This window comes from Phoenix dactylifera, chromosome 9 (assembly GCF_009389715.1).
Source record: "Phoenix dactylifera cultivar Barhee BC4 chromosome 9, palm_55x_up_171113_PBpolish2nd_filt_p, whole genome shotgun sequence".
NCBI lineage: Eukaryota > Viridiplantae > Streptophyta > Magnoliopsida > Arecales > Arecaceae > Phoenix > Phoenix dactylifera.
The window spans coordinates 21,639,298-21,659,546 of record NC_052400.1 but is presented as its reverse complement, the minus strand read 5'-3'; the positions used below and the strand labels follow the sequence as shown (position 1 = coordinate 21,659,546).

The following is a 20,249-nucleotide window of genomic DNA, read 5'->3' as shown; positions in this document are numbered from 1 at the left end:
AATCTTCAAAGTAATTAGCCCATGCGCTCACGAGCCCAATGGAGGTCCAAGGCAAAATTGTTGGATTCGATCTTCCTGAGCGATTCTGGGTTGTTCGATAGAGTCATTGCATATGCGAGTTGTTGTATCTTGGAGGATAGGCCGCCATTACCTGCTATTCTTAAGAACAATGAAATCACGCCTCAATTTATAAGTTCTTCCTTCTTTCCATCTATTATTTTTGCAACAATATGCAATTCAACGGTTGATGGCACAGATCAATTATTCTTCCACACCAAAGATATAACCCGAACTTTTTTTGGAAACATCTCATCATGGTTCATTAGGGGAAAAACAAATGCAGTAGGAAAAACAAATAAAAACACCAAATCTTCAAAGGTGCCTTCTCTTGGTTGGCATCCACACCGAACCAACTCTAGTGGCTTTTAGTCATTTATTCCATGAAGACTCATTTGATCGTGCGTTCAGCACCACATGGATTATAGATAAATCTTGAGTACTTATAGAGAGTCAAAAAATTCAAATAGTAGCTTCTTGCTAGATTTTTTTTTTTGTAAGATCATGAATTGATACAAATGACATCAAAGTAAATTTGACCCATGTAGATTATGAGATGGATTTAAATTCTTAGTTTAGCAAGAACGATTTGACTTAAACGAGAGAGCATGTGAGGACTCGTATAAGCATGTGTTTAATCTTATATCGACATGTACTAGGTAGATCTTGAGTCCTTATATAAGGCCACAAATTTTAAATAATATATTTTAGCAAGATTTTTTGGATGAGGCCCTAGATTGTTGCATGTTTTTGGCCTATAATCCTCTCTGTCTTAGAACACCATATCTAACTTTGAACGTTTTCAACCATATCATTGATGCTAAGTGGGCTGCTGAGGCAAGAGAGAAGCTGGATGCCCAGGAGGCAAGGAGGTATCATATAATCGGTCTTTTTTAAGTAGGAGAGTAACCTTAAAGGGCTTGGAGAGCATCCACTTCTTGGCGATCTTTGGTGGTTGGCGAGGAAGTGTGTCACAATACAGACCGTGCATGTATACCGGGAGACGAACAAAGCGATTGATTGAGTCACCTCCTACATTACTCAGTACACCGGAGAGGTTCTCTAGACTTAAGAGTCGGATGTTCTTTTATCATTGAGCAGTCTACTTTTTTTTGAAAGTATTGGTTATGCTCATTAATGTGAGCTGCCCTTAAAAAAGAAAAAGAGAAGGAGGCTTGGATAAGAAAATTCTCCGCGGGCTGAAACAACCATGATTTACGATGATGGCAAACTTGACCTGCAAGGACGGCAAAAGGAGGCAGCGTTGATGATTCCCGATTCTTAATTTTAGTTCTGTCCCGTGATATTTTTTCTTTTGTCTTTTTTTTTTTTCGTGGAGGCATCGTGAGAAGACATTTCAACGGCTCAATGACACTTTGATGACTGCTTTGAGATGCGCAGCCTCACTCGCGCATCAAGCGTGCGTGGCTGTGCACTCTAGATGCCTCCAAATTCTATTGGTGCTCAAGGGGTTGGCTTGGTTCAACATCCTCCTCTATTGTTTTGAACAATTTCAACTGATCCATGTGGCTTATAATAGCACAATTTTATTATTACATACACGTCGAGAGAGATGCAAGTTAGATAGTCTTCTTTTTAAATCGAGTTCAGATTCTCCACATAACATAGGCCGGATTCATGGTCCGCCTTCCGGTTCGCTCTTTGGCCTGAACCCAGTAGACCGGACCAGAGCAAAGATATTCCGGTCCGGTTTTTGGCAGGACCGAGCAGTGAGCAGATATTAATTAGGACCAATCGCCTGATCGTGTGTCGGGATTAGACGGCCCGAAAAGAATTCGGCCCAATTCGACCAGGTCTTATATTTTAGGACCAATCCTTGCCCATCCCTATTGTATCCAATCCCACCCCGCACTACGTCCGTCGCCGGACCACCACCGTCTCCTCCTGCTCCCTTCTGTCGCCGTCTCCCGATCGGTCGACTTCGATCCTTTCAGCAGGTTCTCTTTCGTCTGCAAAACCCTCCTTCTTCCCAGGCATTCTGTAGATTCAAAAAACCGATGGATCTTTGGTTTCGGGACTCCAAGATCCGGATAAGGGTTCCAAATTTTTCTATCATAAATGTGTCGGAACGTTGGAATGCCCTCCATCGAATGACGGTAGCTAAGCCAGTTTTCGATCTATTCTTTACATCGGAAATCTTTAGGTTTTCGATAACGGAGACCCTCCAAGATTTGGGGCGGGTTCTTGGGGGGATGACCTAGAAAAGAGAAATAGGGGCTTGGTTCTGTTTGTTATTCTAACTCTAGTTTCTTTTCTCGTAGATAGGTGTTTCTTGACTGATTACGATGGCCGGTAGAGCTCAGATTCGAACTAATAGCTCTGCCCTTATTGCTATGATTGCTGATGAGGTATGTGAAAGGTTTTTGGTGTCAAGAACATGAACTCGGTTTATTTTATGTCTCCAAATAGCTAACGATCAAAGAGACAGGTTTACTGTTCTGCCGATCACAAGAAGAATTTAGGCATTCTGTTGTGTCTTTGTTACAGTCTTATTGCTATTGTTGCTTTTTGTATTCCCCTCTCTTTGTCTTCCTTATCTTGTGGAATTTTCTTTTTTATGATATCATGTCAATCAGACTTAATAAGATCTACATTCCCATATACTGTCTATTGTTTATCAAGTGCTTGGCCATCTCTTTAATTGTAAAGATACTTAATGTCTTCTTAGATGAAAAAAAAGGAAAACACTACGGGGAACAAACATTCTTTGAGGACACTGATGGGTAGTTTCCTTTTAATTACACCAGTTTTTTGCGATGTTGGAAATTAATCATGTCTGAAAACATTGTGAACTGTCTTTATTTATTTTATTAGTCATTCTTATGGTGTACCCTGAAGAAGGGGACAAAAAATAAAATGATGGAATTGATATCTCTCATTAAAATGGTGTATTAGACTTCCTTTAGAGATAACCTGTATTGAATGGTGAATCTAAACCAAATATGAGGTAGGAAGTTAAAATTATGAAATGCCAAGAATGAGATATAAAAAAAGATTCTGAAAATCTTAAAAATTTCTTGAAGGCTGTGAAATAGCTATTGAGACTAGGTTATGGCTTAGAATATCAAGAGAGAGTATTATTAAGGATGGTCCATATTATGCAAGCTATATGCAAGGAAAATGTGATTTTGACAATTCATGGAGAGATCACGATAGAATGGACAATTCCAACAACTGATGATTGAGTGCATCGATCAAGAGAGTAAATTTAGTAGAGCCTTACTTAGAGGATGTACAAGACAAGCTAAATGGATCTGATATAACATCGATAAAAGCCTAAATAATAATTGTGAGAACCATGTAGACAGGGTTAACCAAGTTATGCAACTACATCTTGAAGATAGATAGATATTACATGATAAAAAATGATTTTTTTTGTACAACCATATAGAAATAATGATTGTATGCATATTTGCAACCAGTGTTTTAAAAAGTGGCTGTGGTATGTGGACGGTTAAGGGACCGCATAGCATATATATGGTATGTTGGTATGCAGGCTGCATATACAGGCATGCAGCCAATATTTTTAACTATATGAAAACAAATAAAATACTTTAAGTAATGCCAAAACAATAATGATAGTATTTTTATGATAAATAATTTCTATATTGATAACAATAACTACTAACATTTAGTGCTTATTGCTTAGCATTTAATCTTAATTGTAATAGTTATAACATAATTGAAAACCATATCTAACTCAATGATCAGTTTGAACATGCTCTTCTGCACATATCCATGTAAGAGTGCGCCTCATATTTGGCCCCATAATACTAAGTGGGTCATATATGCAACTGTGCAATTCTAATTGAACCAAATACATGGCCACATATTTCTAATTGGAATGCTTTTTTGACCGATAAGCAGTATGACTGCAACCACACATGGACAATGTAATGCACCCCAGAAACTGTATCCTCTTTTGCAGTTCATGCACCACATTTTAAATCACCGTTTGCAACCACTTTTATGGTTTGAAATTTAGTGGCCACTCCTAAAAGTTATGAAAAAGAATAATGAAGCAAAATTTGGATAACTACTAACAATTATAATGATCAATTTAGCTTTATGCTTCGTGATTAATGTGGAAAAAAAACTAAAGTGATGTTCTAAAGATAGTCAAATGACCCCCTAGATGCTTGACTAAGTTGGGCAGTTCCCTAAGCATGTCGCCTAGGGCATAATCAGTTTGTACATGCAGTCCAAGTTCTGGGCAGGTGTTTAGGCAACCCGAATGCTTATACAAGTTAGACTTTTTGGACAGGTTGTGTGTATTGTGCATATCCCAATGACTTGGACCCAAGCCCACAATTTATAATCCTTTCTTCAGCTATTTAAGCCTATTTGAGCATGCCCTGGCAGAGAGAATAGAGGGAGAGAGGAAGAATAGAGTGGGCTGAAGGCTGTGTTGGCAAGCTCCAAGGCCAGCAGTATCTGTGGCAGTGAGGGGGTATGTTCAAGTTTCTTTCCTTCTTATCCTGCTTTTTATCTTTTTTGCTATTGGCTGCTGCTACTGCTGTGGGCAATGATGGCCACTTTTACAACATTGCTGCTGGCAGTTACTACTACTGTTGCAATTACCATTATGGTCTACAAGGACATTATTGTGGTCAATATCAATTGCAGAGTTGAGCAGGAGTGGTAGAAGCAGGGCTTTTGAGTTCCTTCGGAGCCTTATTTTTCTTTATTTTTGGTTTTCTTTTGCGTGTGTCTTTAGTCCATCTTGGTCTTTGCGTGACAACTTGGTGCCTTTACGATGGGGTTTCTTCTAATTATTCTGATGTCTACAATATGTTAGAAAAGCAAATTTAGAGGAAATCAAAATGTTCTAACATCATGTTTGTCAACTTGGACGAACATATATTAGACTCTTAAAAAAGTTGGTTTGGTGGGTATCAAGAAATACTGGAATTGAAGCTTTAAATTAATGACTTGGAGAAAATATGTGAACCATGCACTATTTGTGGTGCAACTCTTCAATTATGAGGGTTACTCCTTGCAAAAACTATTTTCACTTGTTATAGATGAACTAGTAATTGATATTTAATATGAGGACCTATGGCATATTCAAGTGTATCTACCATAATTTTTATTAGTGAGACTAAAATAAAAATGAATATTGAACTAGAATTATGGAGGAATGCACTGAAGCAATTGGGTCAAATTTGGTTGAACTGGAAAAACAAAGTACATGGAATGTGATGCTGTTGTAAAAATAATATAGCTATCAACAACCAGTGGAAAACCTATTATAGAGTTAGGGCTTTGATAAAGTGATCTTGTTCTTTCTAAGTATTTTTAGATCAAAGCATGCAGTGGCATTGAGTTGAAAATTGAAGGATGGTAATATGGTGTGTAATAATGTATAGATTGATATGCCCAGTAAGAAAAGTGGTCCAAATATGTGATTGAGTAAAATAAAAAAGAGGAAAACCTTTTTGAACATTGTATGCCTATGAGACTTATGTGGAACTTATATGAATCAATTTTAAGGGACAACAATAAAGCCTGCAAAATTTTATAGATTGCCATGTTGAACTGATCAAGAGAATGTGGAGATGTAACTTGAAATTGGAAAGATTAAAAGGCCTAGTCAGGATGCATATAGACCAATGGTGGACTGACTTGGAATGAGAAATTATATAAAGTTTGAAAGTTTCACCTGAAGAGGATAAAACAATCGAAACAAATTGAGATGATTTGGTTATGCGCATTTGGAGGAAACTTTTGTAACTACAGGAGTTTGAAGTATGCATAGGTTCTTTAAACTTAGATCGAAGTTTTAAGGAGCTGAGAAATTCTTTTTTTTTCCTTTTTTTAGTTACATGAGAAAAGTATTTTTAACAAAGAATCCAACTTCTGATAGGAAAATTAAAGATGAAGGATTCATAAACCTAATTTAAGATAGATGGATTAGCACTTATTATTTATACAGATATTACATTATTGGCTTCCAATGGATGCTAACTACAGTGGAATCTCTTTGATTTCGCTTGACCTTCTTAGATGTTGTGAGGGCCTAGTCCATGGGCCGGCCCGTACATAAATTGGGCTTGTGGGCCGGCCCGGAGAGGCCAGAGCCCATTAGGGGCTGACCGTGCCCTGTTGCACATAGGAGAAGGAGAAGAAGACTCTGGTTTCTCTTCCGATTTCGGCGGGAACAAAGGCCATCCGAATTCATCTAGAACTCGGGTACATCATCTATTTAATCCTTCTCTCCTCTAAGGCCCTCCAAGATGGTGATCGCATCTCCTTTCTCTTGCTTCGAAATCACGGCTGCCCGTCACTGTGCTCGCCGGAAATCGAGGTCGCTTGCGACTCCGGAGCTGAGGTAACACTTCGATCTTCCTCCCCTTTCCTTCTTTTTCTTCAGACAACTAGGATTCATGGTCACTGGTCGAGAAATCGGCCGAAAACTACTCGGGGAAAAGGATCCCCTATTTTGCTCTGTTTTTGCCTCTTTTTCTTTTTTTGACCACCACCGCCGCCGGTATTCGAGGGCCTCGGCCCCTAGTCGGAGCCAAACTCCTAGCCACCGGCAAGTAGGCTGAGATCGGAGAACGACCAAGCCAATAAACCCCTCCTTTGGCCCTATTTTGGGTTGAATTCGGCCAGCCGGCTACCGCCGCCGCAGCCCCCCCTCCGGCTGCCACTTATTGGACCACCACGATCATAGCCACCAGCTACCTCCCTCCCTCCTCTGTTTTGCCAAGAAAGAAGAAGAAAGAAGAAAAGAAGAGGAAAGGGAGAACCATCTGTCTCTTTCTCTCATTTTTCCTCTCTTTTCTCTCTCATCTTTCTCTCTCTCTAAAAAGACTCATGGATCCATGAATCGAGTCCCATCGACTTGATCTATGAACACGAGTTGACCCCCTGCAAAGGGCTTTGATCCGCCTTGGTGCCCGAGCCGCCTATTGGACCGTTCATCTCGGCCCTGTTGAATGTCTCTAAAACTTCCATTGATGAACCATGTTGATTGATCTTGGCCTGATTAAGTCCGATTCATTGAGCAAAATATTTAGACCTGACCCACATGAAACCAACGTACGCGCTCGGTCAAGTCTTCTCGAATTGTTTATTTAAATTTGTTATTTAGAAATTAATTTTGCCGTTAATATTTCAAATAGGTCTAGTGGAGTTTGACGTCTAAGACAAAAGAGGTAAGTAAATCTTATACTCCTTGCTAGTTTTCGAAATTGTAAGTAATTCTAACACTCCTTATTAGTTTTCAAATTTTCACTTATTTTTTAGTATTATGAAAATATGAAAATAGTATTAATGTTGATGAGCTAAAGAGGTGGCCGGGCAGTTGACCAGGCGTTGCTTTAGCCTAGGAGCCAACCTAGCTAAGGCAATATCCCAAAGTAGGGGCAGCTAACCTAGATTGCTTTGCGACTAAAGGTTCTCCTGTGGACAGCTTGGGCCTGCCCCTACGATGGGGACACACGTGGATATCTCGCTTCCCCGGGGACCAACTGACCTACCCTCGTCCCTTCCCTACAAGCTGGGTATCTCTCCCTCCGAGTCGTGCAAGAACTAGAAGGTCTCACAGGGATTGGGACAACTATCCAAACTCCAGCACTGACCAGGTGAGAAAGAAGACCGGATGAGCTGTCAAGCCGGTAGTTTGAGAGTCAATCCTTTCTTCCTGCAGATAAGCTTGAAAGTTCTTGGAGAACTATTATTCTCCCCCATTGTCGGATCTCAAAATCTACAGTATCATGTTTTCTTAATATCAAGGATCAAGTATACGATATTATGAAACTCATGATTTATTGCGAAATAATAATTTCATGATTGTTTTACCGTTAAGCACTATTTATGAACTATAAACTCCATATTTATGAAATTTGTATTTTTGTTATGAAAAGAATAATTTCATGATTATTCTATTGTTAAATGCGTATTTATGGGCTATGAACTCTATAAAGCCATTTAGTGTTTTATTTATGTATGATTCAAGAAATATGATAAAAAAAATATTTTAAGAGTTATGGTAAAAAAGCTCTCAGATAGCTATATATCGCCTCTAAAAGTGGGGTAGATTGGCATCCAGTTCCATACGACCTTGCCAGTGGGTAATAGTAGTTGGCATACGACCATGCCAGCGGATAATAGTAGTTGGTATACGACCAGAACAACGGGTAATAGTAGTTGGTGTTTGTCGATTACGGCCCTATTACGAATATAATAGCGACCTTAGCATTTAGTCTGAAAGTAGTAATTTGATCAATGATATGGTTAAATGGTAAATAATTTATGGTTTTATTTATTCTATGCACCTTGAATCATGTTTACGACATATTGATGATTTATGTATGCATGATTGACTTTATGACTTACTTTATCATATGATAGTATGATATGTTCTATTTTGCAATAATTGTTATTTTCTCTATATAATGCATTGATTCATGCAAAAACTTATGCTTGATCCAGTAAGGTAGTGAAAGGTTTACTTTATTGAGCTATGTCGCTCATATATCTTTATTCATATTTTTATCTGTCCAGACGAATAGGATCAATAGGAATGAAGGATAGTCTAGGCTTGGAATTCGCGCGAGCAAACTTAATGAATTTGTAGGAGAATTTTAGTATTTTAAATTGACTATGAATTTGTAATTAATGATTTTCTGAATATTGAGGATTACTGGTTTGGCATTTATGTTGGATTTAGATGCTCTGAGCCTATATTAGTTGCATTTAATGGATAATGAAATTGAACGTTTATTTATTATATTTTGTTGGAGAGGAATTTGGAAGTTGAATGAAATGTTTGGCTTCATGTGGGTTGTATCCCTCGGTAGCACGGCCATATCATGCTTCGGATCTGGGGCATGACAGATGTAGTTATATGAACCTCTTGATCTATATGCAGAATTGCAACGTCTAGTATATGAGGAATCAAATTATAAATTGAATTTTATGCTTATGATCCTTGGGCTACTTGCTGCACCAGCTACCTTTCCTAGCTCTTTCTCTTAAATGGAAGAACCTTGCCATTTGTATGCTTTGTTCTCTTCAGAAACAAAAACATGGATCATCCTATGGTCTCAAGTTTGTAGACATTGTAAATCATGTCCTGTATGAACTCATGTTAAATGACATGCATGCTTATGTTTGCTTATATATGCTAGGTATCTCTTTTGTATGCTATGCATATGAAATCAACAATTTGTATTCATTCCATGCTCTGACGAGTTTAATCAGATGTGCTGTGCTGTAAGACTGCATCACATTCATTTCCTGTAGTTCTATCTTGAAATCTAACTCTTTATAGCTAAGCATGTGTAACCATGTCTCCTGGATACAGCAGTGTTTGTCTCAGTTGCTGTGCTGCTGCTGTGCTCTGCAGACTAGAAATGGGTATCTGACAATTGGCCTCTCTTGTTGTTATAGGACACTGTAACTGGTTTTTTGCTTGCTGGAGTTGGCAATGTTGATTTGAGAAGAAAGACAAACTACCTTATCGTGGCCTCAAGTACGCTAACATACTTCCTTGTTATTGTACTTGTATTCAGCTAGCTTTTGGTTATGGTTTCTCTTTTCCTGTCAAGTTGAATTTTTTTTACACTTAATTCTTTAGTCTCAAGACTGTACATTGTTCGTTGTCAAACAATGTGTCTCCCCATGTGTACATGTACCTATAAGCTTGAGCTGCATTTCTAGTTGTTCTTATGGTAGTTCCCTTCTAGTTTTAACATCTTTGTACTCATCCCAGGCATTAAAATTTGTTTATGTGCTACTGCTAACTTGATCCTTGTTTCCTTTTATTTTTTTAATGCTTTACATCTGATGGTGCTCCTGTTTTTGAAGTTCTGGTGCACTAGTTATTGCATGATTCAGTTTATAGTCTGATGATCATGTAAGATGTACCGTAGACTCTTTGCTTTTGTACTGGTTTCTTTTTCATATGAATCTGGTTTTCCTAGATTTCAAATGTTCTATCTTATAGGTTCTCCCTTATAGGTTTAATTTAGACAACTCCAAAACCCAAACTTGAGTAATTAATCTTCCTTACATCCATCTTAGGATAACACTTGCTTTAATAATTAGTAACAACTTATTCCTGTTTATCAGAAACAACTGTGAAAGCAATCGAGGATGCTTTTAGAGAATTCACCACCAAGGAAGACATTGCCATAGTGCTGATCAGCCAATATGTAAGCTTTCATGTATGAGTACTTTATTAGTTGATATATGATTTTCTTTTCTTTCTGGTCACTGGTAAACTTTGTTCACCTTTCATGCTTTTTTGGGTAGCCCAGTACATTTTGTAGTATGTCATTCTATCTGATGCAGTAAAAGCCGACAGAAAATAGTGCAATCAAACTTGTGCAAGTAACTATATTATTAAACATATCTTCAGCTGGCAAACTAAGAGTTGCCTTCAATTCTTGCATGTGAAATTTTTTGCTTGCATCAACTCAATGATAGCATGTTGGGATGCCCATGTTCATGTTATAGCGCTATGCCAAGTTTACCTTAAGTCAGCAGGAAATTAGTACATGACAAAAAATTTATACATACAAATCAAATATATGAACTTTTCCTTTACTCAATTGTTGAATTTGGTCGAACTTGATGTTCGACGGAACTAATCATACTGGGTTCTAAATGTTAAACTCATTTACTGCATAGGCTTGGATTGTCACTGGGGGTGCAGTTGAGCCGAGCTAAGTCGAGTGGCTATAGTCTTGAGCTCGACTAGATTTAAAATACTCGGGCTCAAAACTCGACTTGAGATCGATCAAGTTTTAATACCCAAGCTCGAACTCGACTCAATCAAAAGAAAAAAATACTCGACATCGACTTGACTTGACTCGATATCTATCAGGCCATACTCGAGCTTGAGTTCAAGCTCGAATTCTTGATCATAACTTAAAAAATATAGTTAAAAATTAGAAGTTAGGCCAGATTAAAAACATATAAAAAATTTTATGTTTTAGAATAGTTATTTAATAATATATTATAAAAAAATATAGATTTATTAAAAATATATATACTCAGTTAGGTTCGTGAGCATTCGAACTGAGTATTTGGCTACTCGAGTCGAGCTCGAGCAGTTGGCGAGCTGCTTGGTTTATTTACACCCCTAATTGTTATGGGCCTAATTTTTGTTTAGATCTTATATCAAAATTTTTTGACATAATTTTCAATTACATCATCAGAAATTGTTTAGCAACCGTTCACACCACAAGGCAGCTTAGAGCTGACTAACCTTTTCCAAGTCTGCTGGTGCTTGAGTGCTAAAACAAGTTAACATCTACCGTAGCATCACTGACAATGCTTTTGTGATTTTTGCTTCAGGTTGCAAATACGATAAGATTTCTTGTGGATAGCTACAACAAGCCTGTTCCTGCAATTTTAGAGATCCCTTCCAAAGATCACCCCTATGACCCAACACATGATTCTGTTCTTTCCCGTGTCCGGTACTTATTCTCGTCTGAATCAGCGGCATCAGGAAGGCGCTGAAATGTCAATATCTATTTTGCATGTGTTTGTTTTACAATTTGCAATTGGATATTTTTTTATTTAACAATCTTAATAAGCCTCTTGTACGAAGAAATAGCGTTTGTCCCACCATGGAAATCTTGTCATAGATGCTCAAAAGCATATTGGAATGAGCAGTGCTGAAGGTTTCATTTTGGTGCTTGATATCTCAAGTGGTATGTTATTCCATCGCCAGAGATTGCATTAATCTTTCATCCCACTGAGTCTATAGACTTAGAGGAATGTCGGATTTCTTCTTTATAGCGTGTTCTTTTGGATCGTTTCTCCTTTATAGCCCACAGGGGGCTGTTCTTTCTCTACAGCTACCGTTTCCTGTCTTAAATCCCAAAGCAGGAATACAAAAATTTGGCTTGATCAAAGAGTTATTCCTATCTAACGCAATGCTGTTGGATCAAATGATGAAGACGTTGAGAAAGAGAGAATAAGTATTTAATACATGTAACAAGAGAAAGTTTTTCATTGTATAAAATTCTCTGCTTGTGGCCATGAAAAAAAAGGATTAAGTAGAATTATATAAATTTCTCAGTTTGAGGTGATACTGATGTTGGTGTTCTGCACCATTTAGGAGACAAAATCAACCAGATTGTAGATTTTCTTGGAGTTTCCTTAAATACATGGATCTTTTTCAACTACTACAAAATTGCTTTTCTTTTCCTCCTCCTCCTCCTCTCTCTCTCTCTCTCTCTCCCTCCCTCTCCCCACTCTATGTTTAGTTCGGATTCCGAATGTCGTTCCAGTCCAGGTTTTGACCTTTCTTCTTTAGTCAAGAATCAAGCCATACCGTGAGTGAGAAGGCAGGAAAATGTTGATGAATACCTTTGTTCTTCATAAGATTTTTTTTGGTGGGATTGTTGTTACTAAGATTGCTGCTATGCACACGCTTGAACATATGCGGCAAACCGGTTCCCGGCGTTTCAGCAAAATTCCGGAGTATGTAGAGCATTTTTTCATGTACAATTTTACGTTTTATGGAAATCGGTTGCTTAAAATATTTTTAATTTAGTAAATCTAGGCCTCAAATAAATTATCAGGGGAAATACCGTAGCTTGCCAAGTAGGACCCTGCTACGTTAAACCAGTCAGACCAGTGACGACGAAAAGAGTCCATCGCCCAAGTTTCCAACGCAATCCCACAGCCGTTTCCAAGCTTAAACCCGTTCACGCATGCAAGCAAGGAAAAAGAAACGGGGAAACGAGCATTAAAAAAAAAAATAATTTGCTGATAAAAATAAAAGGGGTAAGCAGTGTGCTATTTAAGCATACGAAACTGACAAGTTTTAGTACAAGCAGTGCCACCATCCGCGTCAAACTCGCGACCTCTCCTTTGTCCAAGTTTGGCTGGCTCCAAAAGGAACCCAGCAAACCGAACACTAACAGACAGCAGCCAGATTACAAAGAAAAAGGAAAACGACAGCGAAGTAATTCTTGGGTTCTGTTTTTCCCTCACCAAAGGTGGAAGTTCTTCAACATGCAAACACTTGATTCCGCAGCAAGAAAATGAAGCACAACAAGCTGGACTACAGTTAGCGAGGATATGATGGTTGGGCAGGAGCAGCAAGGGGAGAAGCATAGTCAAACCCAGCATAATTAATCGAAGATCCATGGGGCAAGCCACCTGGTCTTCCGCTCATTTCTTCAGGCATGTAATACTGTTGAGATACGGTGGGACTCTGGCTATGAGCTGAACCATATGATGCAGAAGCTGGGCCATCAAAGCCACCACGAGCAGGGTAACTGTATGGGTGGCGAGCCAGTGGGAGCTGAGGTACAGTGGGCGACCGATGGTATGAAGCATAAGGAGCGTTGAAGGTCCTAGTTGCCTTGGCAGGACGGGAAGGGGGGCCAGTCCCGCCAGTCGACCGTGTTCTCTTGCCCTGAGTCTTTCTGGCTGCTGCAGACTTCTTCCTATCAGCCTTCACTTTCTCCATCTGTGCAAGTCGCTTCTTTAACCCATCAACACTGAACTTTGATTCAAGATGGCAACTTTCGACGCATTTGATGATGGACCTGAGGTCGCTCATCTCTGCCGCGCTAGCCTCTTCCTGGAAATGCAACAAACTTATGGCGGTGAAAACATTAATGCTAATTCAACATTAACACAAGCTTCATTTTACTGCTATAAATACTCTCTGGAGTCTGGAGAAAGGAAAATAGTCCCATAGATAAGGAAGCCTACCAATAGACTTCTCAGCTCATCCCAATTTGTTTACATTCTGCCTACCTGGTACTAATTTTAATGCAATAATTTACTCAGATATGGTAGTATAAACAGATAATATACAAATAATAACTATCAAAGCAGGAGCTCACTGATATGGACAAAAGGAGTTCAGCAAATCTAATATTCCTGGAAAAAGAATCCTAATAATAGAGAGCTAATAGGATTAGACCAAGTTTGCTGTGGAAGATGTTTCAAACAATTGCTTTTGTGTATGCCTTGAAATATTAGTGTGCGCCAGTGCCACAATATGTATATAATCTCGCAGTACCAGAGCTTTCTATAAATTGTGGTCATGATAGAAGTGAACATGCATACATTCCCTTAGTACCAGAGATCATATAAATTGCAGTCATGATAGAAGTGATGAACTTGCACGCAAGTAACAATCACTATTTTTCCATATGCCTATAACACTCATCAATTTGTGATCCTTTAATCCTTTGTATGTAGTTCCATGTCAGATGTCATCTCTTCTCAAAATTAGTAATATTGGCTAAACTTCAAGATTGCATCTCGTGCTATATAAATTCTACAAGTTATAGAGTTAGTAATATCACATAGACATCACTCAATGACTTGACACTCTACCTGAAGACAATAGAGTAAAAGCTAATTAACAAAGAAGCACAAACAGCAAGATATATTACTCATAGATCATAGAAATTATGAACCATGTACCTGCAGTGAATTAATAAAACTATAAATGTGAGAGGGCAAGAACAAGACAAGGCATTTCATAATTCAATGCAACAAAAGAAGTTCAGTAGTTGAAACTTGAAAGTCAAACATACTGTAGCAGCAGCAGAATGATTCCCACTTTTCACCATGGCATTAGCTTTTTTCCTTGAGGATTGGAGATAAGACTTCAGGAGAGAAGCAGGAGAAAATCGTTCAGTCAAACCAGCTTCATGAGCAAAATATACTGCCTCAAGCTCCTTTCCATTCTTTGCTAACTCATCAATAATATCTGCAAGAGCATGCAATGCTGAAATTAATCTTTTCAGGTAATAAGTGCAGGCGACAATGCAAAGCTTTAATCAATTTCTGCATGTATGCAGATATAACTTGTGGAAAAATCACCCAACCTTTATTAACTATTACACCACACACAGAGAGAAAAAGAAGTAGAAGCAAGTTAACCAGAATTGCAATTTTCTATTGCTCTATTCTTGTAGTAATCTGGATGTCAAGTAATTTCTTCCTCATTTTTCCACCTTGAAATAGAATATTTTTTTTGTTTTGAAGCTGGTTGTCCTTTTTCTAAATTATTAAAGTTTATATCAGATAGTAAACCTACTAGAATTCTAGCCATGGTAAATTAATTGGGTGTTTTTCCAAGGTAAGATCAATGGATGCCAATGGCAGAAAGGAGATCAACAATTACCTGATGACGTCAATAGATTCTCTAGGACTGAGTTCTCTACCTGATCGAATGTCCCCTTAAAGCCTGTTGCTTTCATGATTGCAAAACCTAGGAACTTGTGCTTGATTTTTTTAAATTGAGAATTAAAGAAAAATGACAGACATATTGGATTTGGTGAGTTTGATGTTAAATGCAAAAAGATAGGAATACCTCTCATCATTGAAAAAAAGTGGGATGCAAGCTTCTTGCCTAGGTACTAGGCTCCATAGAGAGTTATTTGAGGCAACGTCGGAGGAACCGGTACTGGGCACCGTACCAATTTTTCAGTGGCACGAGTCAGTACGGGCTGTATTGGGCCTGTACCGACGAGGGCACGGTACCATGGGAGGAAGGAAGAGAGAGAGAGAGAGAGAGAGAGAGAAGGGGGAGAGAGGCTGGCGGACGCTGGCAAAGGCCGCGGCCGGTTCTCCTGTTTCGAATGAAACATGAGTCCATCCGTGGCTTAAAAAAATTCAAATTTTTTAAGTAAAGTCGGTAAACAGGGAAACCGGCCGCGGCCTCGCCTGTCGCGGCCTCCGCTTCCCCCCTCCCTCCCTCCCCCACTCGCTCTCTCTTTTCTTCTCCTTCTTTAGCTCCAGCAACAGGTCTTGTTTTCGTTGCCGGAACTATACCGGTGAGCCACCGGTACGGCTCGGAACGGCGACGGTTCTGGCGACCTTAACTTGAGCTAATAAAAGTTTCATCATAAGCTCAGACTTGAGGGACGAGGAAAGGCACATGGTTCATAGATAAGGACAGCCAGGATAGAGACTTGAGCACCATAAACTCAGTCTCAAAAAGGATTCACAATTATAAACTTCAAATCTCATGATAAGGCAGCTTCTTCAAGATAATTAAGGTTTATGGTTAAAACATAAACACTGAAGGCAACAGAAAACCTACAGGCTACAGCAAAAGAAATTTATCTCATAACTAAAACCATTTCCATAATACAGGAGATATTGGAAATGTCAGAATGCCTTCAGGAAGGTTTCAGGAGGAAGTGTTTACAAACTCAAAATTCAAAATTTTTGTTTGGACTTGGAAGATTATGTTCTCTTCAGAGCAAGTTTGATGGCTGAACTGTAAATAAGAAAATGAGATCAGCCATAATAGTCCACGTGGTTATATCACAAAGAGAACTTAGAAGTTGAGCATAAAGGTCTGAACAAGGTTCCTATCAGAAAACATTACATTTAGATAACATCTATTTCAATTTCTCATATCCGTTGGGTGACAATGAATTTATCATTTATGTGTAACTCATGAGGCCAAACAAAACACTAACTCTGCAGCACGCTTGCAATAATCGAAAAAATATAAGATTGGTATGGACAAAGCACAGGTTTTAGAGATAGCTAGGATAGCAATAAAGATTTTGTCCACAGCAAGAAAGGTTCCTGACTTTCAGTTAGATGGTTGGAGCAGCACAGGAAGAACTAAATTTCTTGTGCAGCAAAAGTGATAGATGCAACCTTCTCCAATGCCCTGCAAATGGTAACAATCGTGCCTCTTCAAAGCCCACATGACTCTAACAGATGAAGAATATGTATATTATTAACCAAGAAAACAGTAAATATTTTTGGAACATGCTGACTTAGTTTAACATAAGAAAGAATCTTGTCAGAAAATCTGTTATTGTAAACTATCCACTTAGACTAGACGCTCTTGTTTAGAAGAATGCACTTCCTATCATATTATATCCACAACTAGCATGCCCCGACCCATACATTTGGGAGAGATATCTGGTAACTTGGTTCCATTGAAATAATGGAGTTTACATGCATCCACAAGTCAAGGTGTACCGGCAGGTCAGATACTTGGGCTTGCAAATGATTGTTTTTAACAGTGTAAAAATGATATAAGCTTTAGAACATGCAAATAATGACAGACAAAATCACCTCTCTTATTTATATCCAGAAGGGTAGTATATATAAATAATAAAACAGATTGTCATTGATGAAGCTATTGTTTATCGCTATTGTTTATTGCTCTTTTCTCCATCATTTCTCCAAGTGTCAAAATAAAGAAAATGCATTTGAGCCCATGAAACACTACCATCAGGGTTCAGTTTAAGACACTTGTGCATGATGTCTGATTTAGGTCCAGGGTTCACTAAGGTTATGTTTAAGTTCTAGGCTTCTAGTGCAATCCATGAACAGCTCTAAAAGATGGAACTACGACATGACAAATCAAATATACAAAACGGACAACAATAATTTCCAGCATAGGTAACAAGACAGCTAAAAATGTTTGAAAACGAATGGAAGGAAGCCAGTACCCATTAAAAATTATAGCTAGAAGCATTAACCAGTGACATGGCAAGTGGAGTAAAATTAAAGTATTTGTACCTGCCAATTTCTCCCCAAATCCTAATCCAGGAGCAAGTTTCCCCATCTCCTTCCTCGAGGCATGCTCCAGAACCAACTTCCTCAAGAACTCTTCCGGAAATTTCGAGCTCAAACCAAACGCCACCACCATTTGCAGAAACAACTGGGCCTCGGAACCCCCCATCCCTCCTTCCCCTTCCCCCTGTTTGTTTCCAAGCTTTTCTTTCCACGCCTCAGCCACTTCCGCCGCCCTCTCCCTCATGCTATCCGACACCCTCGGCGCCTTCCTTCCCTCGGAATCGAAGAGCGCCCGAACCAGCATCCCGAGGGCCCAGCACCGGTCGGCACCGGCGCCGGTGGACGCCCCGCCGCTGGTCGTCTGGTGGTCCAAGAAGTCCGCCACGGCGTCCACCACAAGCCGGGTGGGGTCCACCGATCCGGCGACGGCCTCAGCTATCTCCTTGCGGAGGACGGCGAGGTCCCTGCGACGGGACACCACGAACCGCCAGAGTCCGGCGGAGTCCATCCGGCGGCAGTACCAGCGGAGGATCCCCTGGAGGTCATCGGGGGGCTTGGCGTCCGGGGTCTCGATCTCGGAGAGGACGGCATCCTTGCGCTCCCCGATGAGGGCGGTGGCGGCGGACTCGCGGTCGGGTATGGAGGCCTCGCGGAGATCGAGGGATTCCAGGGTTTGCTTGCTCTGGGCTTCGAGGGCTTGGAGCTGGGAGTCGAGGGCCTGGGAGCGGTCGGCTAGGGTTTGGCGGAGGGAGGAGAAGTGATCGGAGAGGTTCTTCCAGATGAGGGTGCAGTTGGAGATCAGGTTTTTTTGGGCCTCGAGCTCGTCGAAGGCCTTCTGGATTCGATCGTCGGTGGCGGAGACGTCGGTCGCCATGGAATCCAGCGGCGAAGGCGAGGGAGTCGAGAAGAGTGTGTTTGCGATTGTGGCACGGAGCGGAGGGGTGTAGATAGGGTCCGGACTCGGGACACGGGCATGGGTAGGTTATTGGAAGGAACCCGATCCTCTTCGATCATTTTGCTGTGTGGTGGCGGATTGCTATTTCGTGTACGTTACCGAGTTGCATGTTTGATGAAGTGACGGGATTGCTCGTTATCCGGAGATCATGGATGATTATTAGAAATACCTTCTTATTTGGTTGGCAGAAATAATTTTTTATTAAAATATCTACATAAAAAAATTAATGACTAAATATATAATGTTCGAAAAAATAGTTTTTCAATATTTAGTTGATGATAAAAAAGTGACATATTTCAGAATGACTTATATTTGATTGAGCATCTAATTTTTTTAAAAAATATATAAAATATTTATTGTTCTCTTAATAAAAAATATTTATTTCATCTAATTTAAAAGCTTAAGGATACTTTTATTAAAAAAAATTATTCTAATTTTCAGTTGGTAGGAATTGTATTTTCTCATATCTCATATGCATTTTTCTTTTCCATAAAATATAGCAATTTTATTTTTATGGAGAAGCCAATTTTACATTTTCCTTCTTCAGAAATTTCAACCAAATATAGGGTATTTTTTTTATTTTTTTTGTTAACTATATTTTTCTTCCTCCTTTTGCTACGAACAAAATGAGTCCTACGAGAGGCATGGTTGCCCGTTAGAGATCATCCGTTGAGTAGTTTGGATGACAACATCAATAAAAAAATGTTTCCTAAAATTCCTAATAACAACTAAAATAGAGACTCAAAGGAAGAGTTGCTTTGCATTGATGTTGTGTTGTAAGCACATGCTTCTAGATGACTTCAAAGTGCATAAGAACTAATTGATGATTATCATTACTTGTTGGAAATTATTTGATGCCACCATTGTAAAGCTTATGCAAACGACACCCAAAAAAAGAAATTGTAATGTGCAATTAAATATTGTATCCATGTTTTGGAGAGTGTTTTTGCTTCCATATAAAGAAATAATCCTTCCATAATTGTCACAATAAAATATATCTCAACCATGCACGGAGATATTTACCCAGTGCATGATTCATACTTCACTTTTTGAAAAAACAATAATAACAAAAAAAACTCAAACTCCAGTCCCTTCATATCATCGATTAGTTCGATCATAAACAAGAAAAAAATATGAATAATCTGTAATTCGAATAGGATGTGTCTTAGGGGCAAGCAAGAGGCAGGATATAATTTCTTGCATGATCAATTCTAATAATCTGATAATACATATGAAATAGCTCATGTCAAAATTATTATTTTTAGAGAAAAGGGAACAGAGTCCACCATATTTTAATTACTTGTATTTAAATTTTTAGAGATGCACCATTTAAGAATTGAATATGAAAAATCTCTTATTTCTAAGCCAAATAGTATGAATTACTTGCATTATAATTACTTGGATCCAAATTTTTAGTGATAGAATGCCCAAATTTGAACCTATAATTTTTTCTTGTCAAGCAAAAGGGTTTGGCCGGTTGGCAAGCCCTCAGCACACTAAAATTGCTAATACCTATTTTAATATTACAATATAATCCTATTATAGCTAAAATTTTCTTAATAATACTATACATTTTATTAATATTATTTTAAAATTTAAAATAGAAAGAAAAGTAGAGAGATTGGAATAGAGAGATGTAACCCTAACTCTCCTTCCCCCCTTTTCTCTCTCTATCTCCCTCCCCCATTAAATATTTTGCTAAGCCAAGCTTGGACTGTATTTTTCAGATACC

The 20,249-nt window shown here is 38.9% G+C and overlaps 2 protein-coding genes across 5 annotated transcripts; one reads left to right on the top strand and one right to left on the bottom strand.

Moving 5' to 3' along the window:
- Window positions 1-1,861: 1,861 nt before the first annotated feature.
- LOC103704707 (V-type proton ATPase subunit F-like) lies at window positions 1,862-11,744 on the top strand. Of its 4 annotated transcripts, none has more exons than XM_008788158.4 (5): window positions 1,862-2,015; window positions 2,340-2,426; window positions 9,478-9,559; window positions 10,159-10,241; window positions 11,389-11,744. In XM_008788158.4, exons 2-5 carry the CDS (start codon window positions 2,364-2,366, stop codon window positions 11,551-11,553), a joined length of 393 nt encoding a protein of 130 aa, XP_008786380.2. In that variant the 5' UTR covers window positions 1,862-2,015; window positions 2,340-2,363; the 3' UTR covers window positions 11,554-11,744. The 4 variants fall into 4 exon arrangements, with proteins under 4 accessions (XP_008786380.2, XP_008786367.2, XP_008786374.2 ...); XM_008788145.4 differs by having other exon boundaries at window positions 10,159-10,253; window positions 11,389-11,736; XM_008788152.4 differs by having other exon boundaries at window positions 1,864-2,015; window positions 2,344-2,426; window positions 10,159-10,253; window positions 11,389-11,736.
- A 1,062-nt stretch (window positions 11,745-12,806) lies between these two features.
- On the bottom strand, window positions 12,807-18,537 carry LOC103704756 (FRIGIDA-like protein 4a). Its single transcript, XM_008788176.3, has 3 exons — window positions 17,566-18,537; window positions 14,604-14,779; window positions 12,807-13,633 (listed from the first exon to the last, which is right to left on the bottom strand). The coding sequence occupies exons 1-3, from the start codon at window positions 18,434-18,436 to the stop codon at window positions 13,115-13,117; spliced, it is 1,566 nt and encodes a 521-aa protein (XP_008786398.2). The 5' UTR covers window positions 18,437-18,537; the 3' UTR covers window positions 12,807-13,114.
- Between the last annotated feature and the right edge of the window lie 1,712 nt (window positions 18,538-20,249).

Coding starts and splice junctions, on each gene's coding strand:
- LOC103704756 (XM_008788176.3), bottom strand. CDS start 18,436: ATGGCGACCGACGTCTCCGCCACCGACGATCGAATCCAGAAGGCCTTC. Junction 14,780..17,565: donor ATTTGGGGAGAAATTGGCAG/GTACAAATACTT, acceptor ATGCTCTTGCAG/ATATTATTGATGAGTTAGCA. Junction 13,634..14,603: donor ATCATTCTGCTGCTGCTACA/GTATGTTTGACT, acceptor TTGCATTTCCAG/GAAGAGGCTAGCGCGGCAGA.
- LOC103704707 (XM_008788145.4), top strand. CDS start 2,364: ATGGCCGGTAGAGCTCAGATTCGAACTAATAGCTCTGCCCTTATTGCT. Junction 9,560..10,158: donor CTACCTTATCGTGGCCTCAA/GTACGCTAACAT, acceptor CCTGTTTATCAG/AAACAACTGTGAAAGCAATC. Junction 10,254..11,388: donor GCCAATATGTAAGCTTTCAT/GTATGAGTACTT, acceptor TTTTTGCTTCAG/GTTGCAAATACGATAAGATT.